The 12,578-nt window shown below is 37.0% G+C and overlaps 1 protein-coding gene across 1 annotated transcript; it reads left to right on the plus strand.

The window, feature by feature from the left end:
* The first annotated feature begins 4,485 nt into the window (after positions 1-4,485).
* LOC110679479 lies at positions 4,486-5,805 on the plus strand. The gene is made up of 4 exons (XM_021854172.1): positions 4,486-4,745; positions 4,809-4,960; positions 5,015-5,122; positions 5,202-5,805. Exons 1-4 carry the CDS (start codon positions 4,596-4,598, stop codon positions 5,359-5,361), a joined length of 570 nt encoding a protein of 189 aa, XP_021709864.1. The 5' UTR covers positions 4,486-4,595; the 3' UTR covers positions 5,362-5,805.
* The last annotated feature ends 6,773 nt before the right edge of the window (positions 5,806-12,578 follow it).

Raw genomic sequence — 12,578 nt, forward strand, 5'->3', positions numbered from 1 at the left:
GTCAATCCACATCAGTAAGTCAACCATTACAATAATAGGATTGATAAGTCATAGATTTTTAATTTAAAGTACACATTTGATGTACATAAGGGATCAACCATAAAATACGTTACGTTTTAGGAAGAAACCCTTTATTTAGTAGTATGTCACCTCACATTGAATATTAACTGAAAATTCCTCAATAAAAGCGTAAAGAGGAATTAAACATGTTCAAAATATATCATTTATAAGTTGTTAATTAAAATGTAGTACATAAATAATCAATAATTGACGAAATTAGAAACATGTTTTGTTATTATTTATATGCATGGCAGAAAACCACCTTATGGGATGGAATTGTTTTCCATCACTACTTAATTTGGTAGAAATAACAAATAAAGTTTGAATAACATAGAACAGTACACGCTCAAAAAAGAATTCTGAAAAACGTGAACTGTCAAAAATACACCATGAACTACCACAAATGGTCACATAAACATGATCTAGTTCACGGTGTATTTTTGTTGTTGACGAGTTCACGTCTGCTGTTCACGGATTTTTTTCTGTGTAGTCGTTCTCATAATGTGTTTGTTCAATTTTGAAGTCGTATTTCAAAAATAAAAAATTAGTTAAAAAATAAAGAATAATAACACTTTTCTTCTCCCTCTTATGCAATTACGTAATTTGAGGTTGTTTTTTTTTTGATAAAAATCATTTGTTTGAATGTTTTACTCTCTAGCAAAATGTATGGAATGTGTACGAAAAGTGTTGATTCTGGTTTTTGTTTTGATAGGTCCCACTTACCCCAGATACAAATATATTTTGAGGTAAGATAGACCATCGAAAATGTCATATGAAATGAAAACAAAATACTGGTTTATCGTTAGCAGCTTGTAATAATACTAAAATTATAGCTTACGGATGGAAACTCGATATAAAACACATTTATTTTTTGCGAGTCAATGCAAGACGTGAAACGTGTCACAATTTATCATGCAAGTTGAAAATGGCGCTGAACTGCCAACTGTTATATGAACCACATGGTAATAAAAATAACAATATGTATATGGGTACCTTATACTGGTTTAATTACTATTGGCAATAATTTAGCTTTTACTTTCATCGGGAATTTTACCTTCTTTCAATATTTGGCAGTTTTTTGTAGTTATAATAATAAAATGATTATTTGCATTATACTAGCTTAAATTGTCATTGGTAATTTTTCCTTCTTTTGATCATAGGCTATTCTTTCAAACGTAAATTATTTTTTATACTTATTAGAATTAATGCTTATAATACGTTTATGGGAGTCTTATTCAAAACATTTTGTTTAGCACAAGGGTTGCCTCAGGTGAGGTGAGATGTCATTCTCCTCCAAGATTAAGATTGCAACGTGTGAACTGAACTCTGCTCCGTTGCTTGCAGAAAACCGATTGACTCGGTGGACAATTACGCCGAAGAAGCTCACTGTTTCTCCGTTGTTAAAAGAAGAAGCCAAAATTTGTGATTGAAACAATTTCCTTAACACCATTCGATGAATCGAAGCAAACCGGTTCTGCAAAAGGACGAATAGGGTAGGTGTACCAGTTATGGCCATAGTGGTTCCCTATTTCGCCATACGTGATATTTTGAATGCCTTTACATTTTGAAAAATCTTTTGTGTTTTAGCAGTAAATTAAAGAATAAATCTTGATGTTAAAACATTCAAAAAGAATAAAATTATAAAAGTTCTCCAAATTTTGCATATGGCCAAATAGGGAACCACTATGACCATAACTGGTACACTTTCCCTCGTCGTAAACCGTTTTAGTTACCGCTAGCAGAGAAGTGAGTAATTGCTAACATTTAGGATGCTGATTATTTGTATAACAATGACGATTTAGCCATCTTTAATAATAAGCTCAATAAATTCTTTGAGATTCAGCTACGGAATTCATTACAAATGCATGCCAACTGTAGGCCACTATTGTTTTCTATTTTGGCCAAACGGCATTCGGCCAAATGGCATTCGGCCAATTGACCCGGAACCGTTTGTATGATACCTCCACGTTATCGAATCATGAAAACACTTAGCTTTCAAATTGTGGGTGGAGATTTTGATTCCGCAACGTGAATATTTTTAAATAAATACAAATGTGTGAACTTTCCGTGAGTCTTATTCCGGGCGCTTTCTTACTTTTGCCTTGAATTCCGGACTTTTTGATTCAAATTCCGGACAACTCATGAAAATTAATAATTGACAGTCAAATCATCGATTCAAATCGCTAAACCACTAAACATACGTCTAATGCATTTGGGAATTGTTAATTTTCATAGATGTCGATGGAAAATGCTTATTAAAACAAGCCAAGAAAGAGCAAACTTTTGAACGGCAAAAATTGAAACATTTCGTCTGAAATGTTTCCCATACAAAGAAAAGTGTTCGAAATTTAAAGCTGTTCGTAATAGGAATCAGAACGAACGAATATGAACCTGGAGGCATTGCATGTGCAAAATTTCACTTATAAGATGTCACGAAAAGGCCTTCTACGTACAAAAGTGGATGCGATATACGCAGGCTTGATAGAAACTCCTCTGCGAGGCAAAGAGGAGGCGATTTTGCCGTTTTTCTGAGGAGAAAAAAATAAACTCAAAATTTTCAACACAGATCCTCAAGCGATTCGAGTGAGAGTGCAGAAAAATGCGAGGATTTTTTCAGACACTCTCTCTCTCTCGTTGCGATGCTCACCATCACTCACACTTCAAACAAACACTCGAGTCTGCCGCCCGAACAGACAGTCCTCGGGGAGTTGTGAGAGCACCCTTTTTTGATGGAATTTCACTCGGTTTTTTTTTGTGCTGCATCTTCCTCGCTCATTTTTCGTTGCCTCGCTGCTTAGCATTTTTTGGCTCCTTCGCAAAGAGGCACTGGCAGCACGCTGCTCTAGAGTATGTCACCGAACTCTGATGGTGTTGAGGAGAATTATCAAGCCTTGATATACGTGCATATATTATGCGATCAAAAATGGCATACAATGCGAGTGTATAAATTTTCTTCCGAACTAATCTGTGACCTTATGCGACTTAAAATATGATAACAAATGTTGATTTGACAGCTGCTACGAATTGATTCGACTTACTTTGTACGAGTGTACGGGACGAAACAAAATGTACAAATGAACTCAGAAAAAAAGTTTTTTGTGCGAGGAAACTCATCAATTTGATGATCTTATCCACCGTGTTTTGCGAGTTTGATGTAATTTGTGTGAACAAACGAGTTATTTCATGAACTTTCATGCAACTTCTGGTTGTCTGGGGTGTACCTAAAGGAATGCCTCCAAAAGCGTCTACTTCTTCTTCTAATGTCACACGATGGTCCTACGATTTTGGTCGGATACGGCCTCGTGTCATTACTCGAAAGAGGTTTTGGAGTGGTACAAGGCTAAGGAGGTCAATTTCTTGCCAAAGGATCTCAACTCCCCGAACGCACCGGAACTGCGGCCAATTGAAAATTACTGTGCCATCATGAAGCAGGCACTTCGGAAGCATTTTAAGGAATTGAAATCAGAGGAAGATATAAAGAAAAAATGGACTACCACGCAAATATAAAAAAGTTTGTCCTAGTATTGTACAGGACATTATGAGTAGTGTGAAGAGAAAAGTGCGTGCATTTGAATATGGAATTGATATAAAATAAAACAAATAGGGTAGGTGTACCAGTTATGGCCATAATGGTTCCCTATTTCGCCATACGTGATATTTTGAATGCCTTCACATTTTGAAAAATCTTTTGTGTTTTAGCAGTAAGTTAAAGGATAAATCTTGATGTTAAAACATTCAGAAAGATTAAAAATGTAAAAGTTATCCATATTTTTCATATGGCCAAATAGGGAACCACTATGGCCATAACTGGTACACTTTCCCTATGGGAAAATATTCATAACATGTTCTATTTTCCCTGAAAGTTTGAAGATGATTATTTGAACGTGAGAATTTTGCCAAATATGTGTATGTGTGTTTCAATTCGATTTCGTACATCCTTTACCCCATGTTTACAAAAGTTGTGTCTTGTTGTGTGAGGAAAATTTCGTCCAAAGGTTGCATTGAGGAAATTCCAATAGTTCTATATTCCATGATAGTGATGATCCCGTATGGGATGCCCCGATATTTAAAGTACCTCAATTGTGATGGTTTTCGGCACTAGAATAATATTCGTTAGAAAAATTTGCAGCATGAGCCAGTAAGATTTACCGTAGCACTTATTTTCCTGCATCTAGTTATTTGGCATCAACAGCATTATATAAGACAGACTAAAAACCGTAAAAAATAATCAATTTTACCCAAAATTACGGTACTTTTATGCAGTCATGTGCAACACGAATCTTTTCGCTTTCACAATCCAATGTCATTCAATCGTTAAGTCCCATATGTGGTATGCGATGTAGGCAGCGACAGTCAACGAAGCGCATGATAGATTGATCTTGAGCGCATACACGCAGGAGAAAGTATAATCAACGATCCTCCGTCAATCACTTAAACAAACAGCGAATCTGTTGAAGATACCAGATTTGGATGATCCATATTCACATTGCGTACTTTGGTGTAAGCTTTGGTGAGACTCGGTGGACGAAAAGAAAATGAAACTAATATGGTTCGTGCTTGTTGTTGGACTTGGTGCATCGGTAGTTCATAGCACTGATAATGAAAGTGATCATTATTCTAACTCCACAAGAATTATCAACAGGCGAAAGCGTTACCTAATTTTTCGAAACATATCCAGAGGATTCGTAAGTTTTTATCACTGATGGGATTGAACTTCGTATTTACATTGAAATAACTCCATTTTTTAGGCTCGTGTTAACGTTAGGGATCGAATGGCTGATTCAACCAACATTTGGGCACAAGGCGCTGGATTCCGTTGGAATATTGAGTATAACAACCCGCCAGGACTCAAAATCACCAAAAGAGACATCCACAAAACTCTAGGAGAAATGATTCAAATGTATGTATGATTGAGTATAGTAGAGATCATCTTTTAAAGTTTTTTATGTGTTAGCCATGATTTTGACGGACGAGCTTGCATTCTGCGGACCATCTGCGAGTTGTCTCATAACATAACTCCCAACAGTGGAATCATTTTCAAGCTGTTCAAAAGGATTTTCTCGTAAGTTTTGCTTATTTGTTCCCATTTATCTGTATCACAGTCAACAAAAAATCAATCACCTACCATTATGTGCATTCAGACCACCTCTAGCAACTGATGATACTTCCAACGGTTCCAGCAGCTTACCTCAGGGTGATGAAATCTACTTCCCTTACCTCACCTCAGATGACTGCGCAGAGCTAGACCGGCACTGCCCAATATCCCAGCTAGAGATACTAGACAGCGACAACGCCGTGTAAACTCTGGAAGCGAAAATCAAGTGATTCTTGTTTGCACTACTTGGCGTCGAGTTCCGGTTCTTCAGCGTACAGCAGTATCATTTATCAATTTACTCTATTTGCTCCGGCAAAACCCTCTGACGAAGATATAAAATATCACTTCCCCACATCGCTTGCCAGATAGCACCATTAGTTAACAGCAGCAGGCACGCCGATGGGATAGAAGAACAACTCATTGCTGGGAGTGGTTCAACAGCTTGTCGATAGCACCGAAACGGAAACAGGTGAATGATGATCCGTCTCGAGCTTCGTTCCATCGCAGGATGGAGGCTTCCGATTAGTATCGATAACGCTGTGTCTCATCGTTTCAGTAGATTTACCATTAGTTGTAACAATGAGATGTGATGAAGAATATATTCTCACAATTATAGTTTTAATTTTGTGGATTTTTCGAACAGTTTTTGTTTTGAGTGAAATAAAAATGATTCATTTTCCTAATATTTATTATAACTTTGTCATAAACATTATCTCTTTCAATTGAAGGGTTTGGATCTCCCTGATTTACAATTACCTTTGGTTGGGAGTTTTCTTGACTTTAATGATCATAACGATAAATAAATGCATAAAATGTTCTCAGTTAATAACGGTTAAAGTGTTCATAGGAACACTGAGAGGTTGAGAAGCACTCTCTGCCCACTTGAAATAAAACACCAGAGACAAGAAAAATAAGAAGTTAACATTTATGCATTATTTTTCATAGATCAGTGGTTTGAAATCGTTTTATTTGCATGATTTGTATGTGTAACTACCTATACTAAAAACTTATCAATGTTACCCTGAATTACGGTAATGCATTTGCTAATGTTTACTGATCTATAAGTACATGAAATTTGACCCATTCTCACCACAACGAAGGGGTGACATAGGATCAAATGGACTTGAGTTAGTATAAAGCAATGCAGAAATATAATCTTCTACTCAATGTTGATGCTACTTATATATAAAAGTTTGTATGATGAACTAATATTTAATTCTAAAATAAGGTTTATCCATCTGAAAGCAAGAAGTTCTACGATAATATACGAGAATTAACGTATTCTCGGCAGTCTAAGCCGATACCGCGCTTCTTTTGCAATTTACTCGGACATCAGCAAACAAATTACGTGTTTGTCTGTTCACATTTATGCGCTGCTCAATCCTCTATGGACAGAGTTGTTAAAAGATTTTTGAAAATGTTTTCACGCCTCTTGTCAGTGTGACTATTGTCGGCAGTCTCGTTTTCTTCGGCAGCTTTCCCATAAGAACTGCAGACGAATATCTTCGGCAGCTCCAAATCAGCCGCACTTTGAGACGAAATCATTTGGATTAATCTCATCTTTGGCGAAATTGTTTGTTCAGTCTCAGCAATCTCGTCAGTAGGAAGCAGACAGAACAAAAATGTATCTGAATGTTTTCATTGATGTGTTTTGATAGCAAAATACTGAGTATTTGGCGTTTGAAATTTTGTTGCCGATAATAGTCGAATGGTGTTAAAGCCGTAAATTACCCTAAATGGTCTTTTTAAAAAGGCGTTATTTTCATGTTTTTTTTCGGAGATTTATCTCCTTAAAATAAACTACGTGTCTCCTAGAATCATGATTTTGATGGTAGCTTTCCGTATATGTGTACAATACACAATTAAAATCATAAGATGTCTTGCTGTATTTTCGGCAGCTTTGTTTACTTTGCCATGGGCGGTTTTTTTTAAAGCAATGGGGCTCATATTTTGAATCAATACTTTTAGCATATAAGCGCATTTTACTGCTAAATTTCAGAAGATTCGGTCTGCAAAAGAAAACCATGACCAAGGTATTTTGAAAGTAGATTCCTTGGTCATGACTAAGATAACAAAATGGCCGACACTTCATAAGCTCCCCTGTACAAAAATTCGACATATTTTCTGATTATTTATTTTAAATTATGTTTCGACAAATTCTCACCCAATAGACCTATTTTCACCCACATCGACGGTATTAAAAAAATGTGTTGGATAACATGGGAGTGGATAAGCAATTTTGCGTTTAAGTTCAATTCCGGTTAAATACCTACTGAACCAAAATTTGATTTTTTTTTTTCATAATGCAAGGAAGTTAGACGGCTGCTTTACTCATCTTCTTCTCCTTCTTTGCTCCGATAAGCAAAGAATTTTCTCTAGACAAATGACCATCATATTTGCAGGTTTGCTGTTTGTCATTCTTGCAGGTCCTCATCGAACATATGTATGTAGCTCACGTTTGGTGCCCGTAGAGGACCACCGGTCTTAAGCGTATTGTACATGAAATATATTGAATAGAATCTTTCTCAACTGCAGACCCGACTTTAACAAATGATGCACTTTCGAAGCTCACAACTTACTTTATTTTTAGCTACCAGGCCAGATCCAAGGTGGAGGAACTCTTCCGATCTCATGAGCGTTTTTTACATCTTGCATTTGGAGGTGAATCTTTCTCGACTCCAGTTTCTTCTGCAGCCCTAAGTAGATATGACTTCCACAGACGATGCGCCTTCGTATTTCACGACTAACATTGTGTCAGTCGTTAGTAAGGATCCGAGGTAGACGAACTTCCCGGAAAAGCTGTTCTCGTACCTTACCTTTCATAGCTACACGGCCAATACTGTCGTATGCTGTTTTGAAATCGATGAACAGGTGATGCGTTGGCACCTGCTTCTCACGGCATTTGTGGAGAAGTTGCCGCACGGAAAGGATCTGGTCCGTGGCCGAGCGGGCGTCGATGAAAAATGCTTGACAAATTTCCACGAACTCGTTTGCTATAGGTGACAGATGACGGAAGATAATCTGGAATAGAACCTATTAGGCGGCATTTAGGATAGTGATTGCATGATAATTCTAACACTCCAGTCTGTCACCCTTTTTGTAGATGGGGCATATAACGCCTTACTTCCTCAGCCGATGCAGACTAGCGACCAACCTCTCTGGGCTCATCTTGATGAGTTCGGCACGGATATCATTCTTGCCAGTGGCCTTTTTGATCTTCAGCTGTTAAATGACATCCTTAACTTCCCCTATTGTGGGAGCAGGTTGGTGCGCACTGTCCGCTGTGTGCTGCACATTTGATCTCGCGGCATTAAGCATTGGCCTTGGTCGGGATGAGTTGAGCTTCTGATGAAATTTTCAGGAGATCGATACAGCAACTCCATCTTTTGACAATCCACTTCTTCCAGGCGGCGCTTTTTGTCCTGGAAACTTTCCATTCAAATCTCCTATGATGATCTTGATGCCGTGCAGCGTGTAAATGCCACATTGTCATCATTCCGGAGTGTGGACATGCATTGATTATGCTAAAATTTAAAAAATCAGCCCTCATTTTTCAACTTGCACATTCTATCGTTGATCGGCCAATACCCGATGAAGCGCCTTTGCATGGCGTCCATCACTATAAAAGCTGTTCTCATTTCACGTGTGTTGCCGCACCTCTGGTAGAAGTTATGATTACCTCTAAACGTTCACACGATTGATCCCTTCCAACAAACCTCTTGCAGCGCAACGATGTCGAACTTGCGGTCCTTCGATGCATCGGAGAGTATGCGGGTGCTTCCGATGAATCGTTAGTCGTTTTCATCGGCATTATAAGCAAACCCAAATGACAGGCCTACAAATCATTGCACCATGCTTAGTACATTGTACTCAACATACATAGTCAAGCAGAAGATCGAATTACAGACCTCCACTGTCGGCACTGTGGCGCGGGAACCAAATTCTTTAATGCAGATGTTGCGTTTATTTCGAAGTAAGGTAAGGTAAGCACTTCCTCCACTCGGGTAGTCTCTATGTATGTATAGGTTTGTAGACTTTGTAGACTTTTGTAAGCGAACCAGCATTAAATTAATATTGAATAAAGTAATTGAGTCTAATTTTGACGATCGAAGAGCACGGAGTACTCTCAATCTATATCACGTCACAGGACAGAAAACATCATACGTCTACAGTATGATTGTGCGATATTTGCCAGAAAACCATTCGCCAGAAAGCACCATTCCCAGAAAGGACCATCCCTTAGATTTTTTATCAGATGAATCAAGTTTATAACTGTAGATGAAATAACCGAGCCAAAGCGTTATCAAATAGTGTGAGATTATATATGTTGGTATAATAAAAAATTATACAGGATCTCTTGGAGACCATCTCCAGTTGACTTAGTGAGCAAGCTCCAAAAGTTCGTTTTGGATATTATGGTTCTACTATTCTAATTCTTGGACTAAGTATAAATGGTGCCCCACCGGGGAAAAATAGACTTCTTGAGCATTCAATGATAAACATTAACATTTGTAGTTTTATAACAACATTCAGGAGCTTTCAAGAAAATAAAACAGATGTAATGGAGAATTCTTATTTGTTCCAAATTATATCAAGTAGCAAAATGCAATGATGCTTTTGAAATACTCTTTCATATACCGAAATTTAGGTGACCAATACAGTGCCGACCCGATTTTGTCAGCTTTTTGACCCGATTTTGTCAGCCTATTTAGAATATAATATTGTTCGTCATGTTTTACCGTACTTACATTTAAACTGATCCCGTATGATTATATATGACGCAAAGAAGCGTTCATACAGTATGGCCCATAAAAAATGCGAAAAATGTTTGAACGTGAATTTCGCATTCACATGCGTTTATTTCATTGTTTTTTTGTGAATGAATGCAATTTCTGATTACTGTAGTATATTTTGACATAACTTCGCTATCTAGTACAATTTTTGTCATATTTTTCTTGCTAGCCTAAATAATATAATGAAGCAAAGAAGTTTAAAGGTTTTGTCCGCTAAAATTTAGAAACAACGTCTGATTGTCGTATGCTCTAGTGATAATCTTTCCACCTTCTAAAATCACAGTTTATTGTTGTAAATGTTAGTTTGTTTGGTATCATAGGATGGAGGAGTTCTTAGAGAACGTGGTGTTTATGGTTACAAGAAAATATTTTGCCAGGCCAATAGTTTTGGAGGCATCTGGGTCTTAGGATTTGACATGACTTTTTTTTTTGTTGAAGTTTGATAAAAAAATAAAACAGAAATCTATAGCAGTTTTTTGAGGAAGAAATTTGTTCTTCCGGCTAGAGCCATCTAAGACCAGTCCTGGTTCGAAGGTTTTGATACACTTTTATAAAGGTTCTTCCACGGCTCTCCAGAATGAGCCAAATTTTCTACAATATGTTTAAGTCTTCCAATGCTCCCGGTATGAATCCATTCTATCATTTGATATGGGCGAATGCTGGATATAAGGACTGTGAAGAATCTCAACCCATCGTTGCTGTTTTAGAAGCTTTCATCACAAAAATATTGAACTCGATGACTGCATCACAAAAATTGAAGGTAAGCTTCCAATTTCTTTCTACTAAGGTGAAAGTAGCATATTAAAATCACGTCAAAAGCGAAAAACAGAGTCTTAACAGACTAAACAATACAAATAATGAAAAACATTTATGTTTGGTTTACATTTTCAATATAAAAACTACCATAAAACATGATATGAGGATTTTCGCACTTCTTATATGAAGACTGCGAAATTTTTGTATGGATCGTCACGCTTCGCTGAAGCTTCCTTCCCCAGCAACACACATGTTATAATTGTGTATTATCAACTGATATATGACCAAAACTAGTCATATATAAGTAGATAAAACACAATTATAACATGTGTGTTACTCGGGTTCTCCTTAAGAGCGTGATGTAATTTATGAACGAGCCTCAGGTTAGATATTATAAAGGTTAAGCTTTGATTTAGATTGATACTATTAAGGCGCCGTCCAAAAATTACGTAACGCTCGAAGAGGGAGTGGGTAAGCTCAAGCGTTACGGCTCATTCAAGAATTTTAAAATTACAAAAAAAAAACATTACGAAGCCGGGGACTCCTATCCCAATAATTTACTTACAACTACAGTGTTACGTAATAAATGGATGCTGGATGAATTTAAACACGGACATGGGGCAAAAAAACAGGGAAAATTTTGCTTTAAAAATCGCAATGATTTGAGAACGGTTAAGGATTAAAAAAAATCGTCATACATAAGGAAATTCGATATCAAATACCGTTCTGTCTCTAATTTCGAACACAGTCATATTCTCAATACTTGATTCCGTATTTAAATTTTGTTGAAATATTTCACTAAAATATGTCGCGGAAATGAGTATCAGTTGAGGCTCAATTGTGTCGTCTTAAGCTAGTTTAGGCATTGGAAGTAGTATCGATTCCTTAGCTCGATGTCAGTGCAACTAACTCAGATGTCTTTAATGGAAAATCATGTAATTAACTACTAATTATTCATCTTTTTCTTTCTGGTGTTACGTTCCAGTGGGGACAAAGCCTGTTTCTTAGCTTTGTGTTCTTTTGAGCACTCCCCCAGCCATTAACTAACGAATGTGTTCGAAATACAAAACAAAATGAGCGGTGTTCGATGTTTAAAGCATGACCCTGCTTCAAACTTTTGCAAGAAATAGGATTGAAAATGTTAAATTATTACTTTTATCAGTAAACTTAATAGTTTACAGTAAGATAAGTAATTAAATTGCCTTTTCGGCAAATATTAGCTGATTCATTTCTATAAGATGCATTTATGGCCCTATTAGCCTGTTCAAAAAGGTGCCTTCCTTAGCCGAGCAGTTAGAGTCCGCGGCTACAAAGCAGCAAAGCCATGCTGAAGGTGTCTGGGTTCGATTCCCGATCGGTCCAGGATCTTTTCGTAAAGGAAATTTCCTTGCCTTCCCTGGGCATAGAGTATCATCGTACCTGCCACACGATATACGAATGCAAAAAATGGCAACTTAGGCAAAGAAAGCTCTCAGTTAATAACTGTGGAAGTGCTCATAAGAACACTAAGCTGAAAAGCCGGCTCTGTCTCAGTGGGGACGTCAATGCCAAGAAGAAGAAGAAGAAGAAGCCTGCTCAAAATATGAATCAAAATGACATTAAACAAGCATATGAAGCATTCGACGATTTTTCGAAACTCGTCGTTAAATATAATCTTATGTAGATTTACTACGTTTATGTCCCTTATTCAATTTTTGCCATAAATTGATTCCAATGTATCTTATTTGGGTTGTAACTTTGTTTACATTACATAATATCCAATAAAACTTGTTTTATTTGATAGGCCCTTTCAAAAACTTATTCTGGAAGACGACTTTTCCCCCTTCAAAGTTCATATTGTTTGTAACGCAGTCCATGTCATAAGTTGATAAACA

The sequence above is a fragment of the Aedes aegypti genome, chromosome 3, assembly GCF_002204515.2.
Source record: "Aedes aegypti strain LVP_AGWG chromosome 3, AaegL5.0 Primary Assembly, whole genome shotgun sequence".
NCBI classification, from domain to species: Eukaryota; Metazoa; Arthropoda; class Insecta; order Diptera; family Culicidae; genus Aedes; species Aedes aegypti.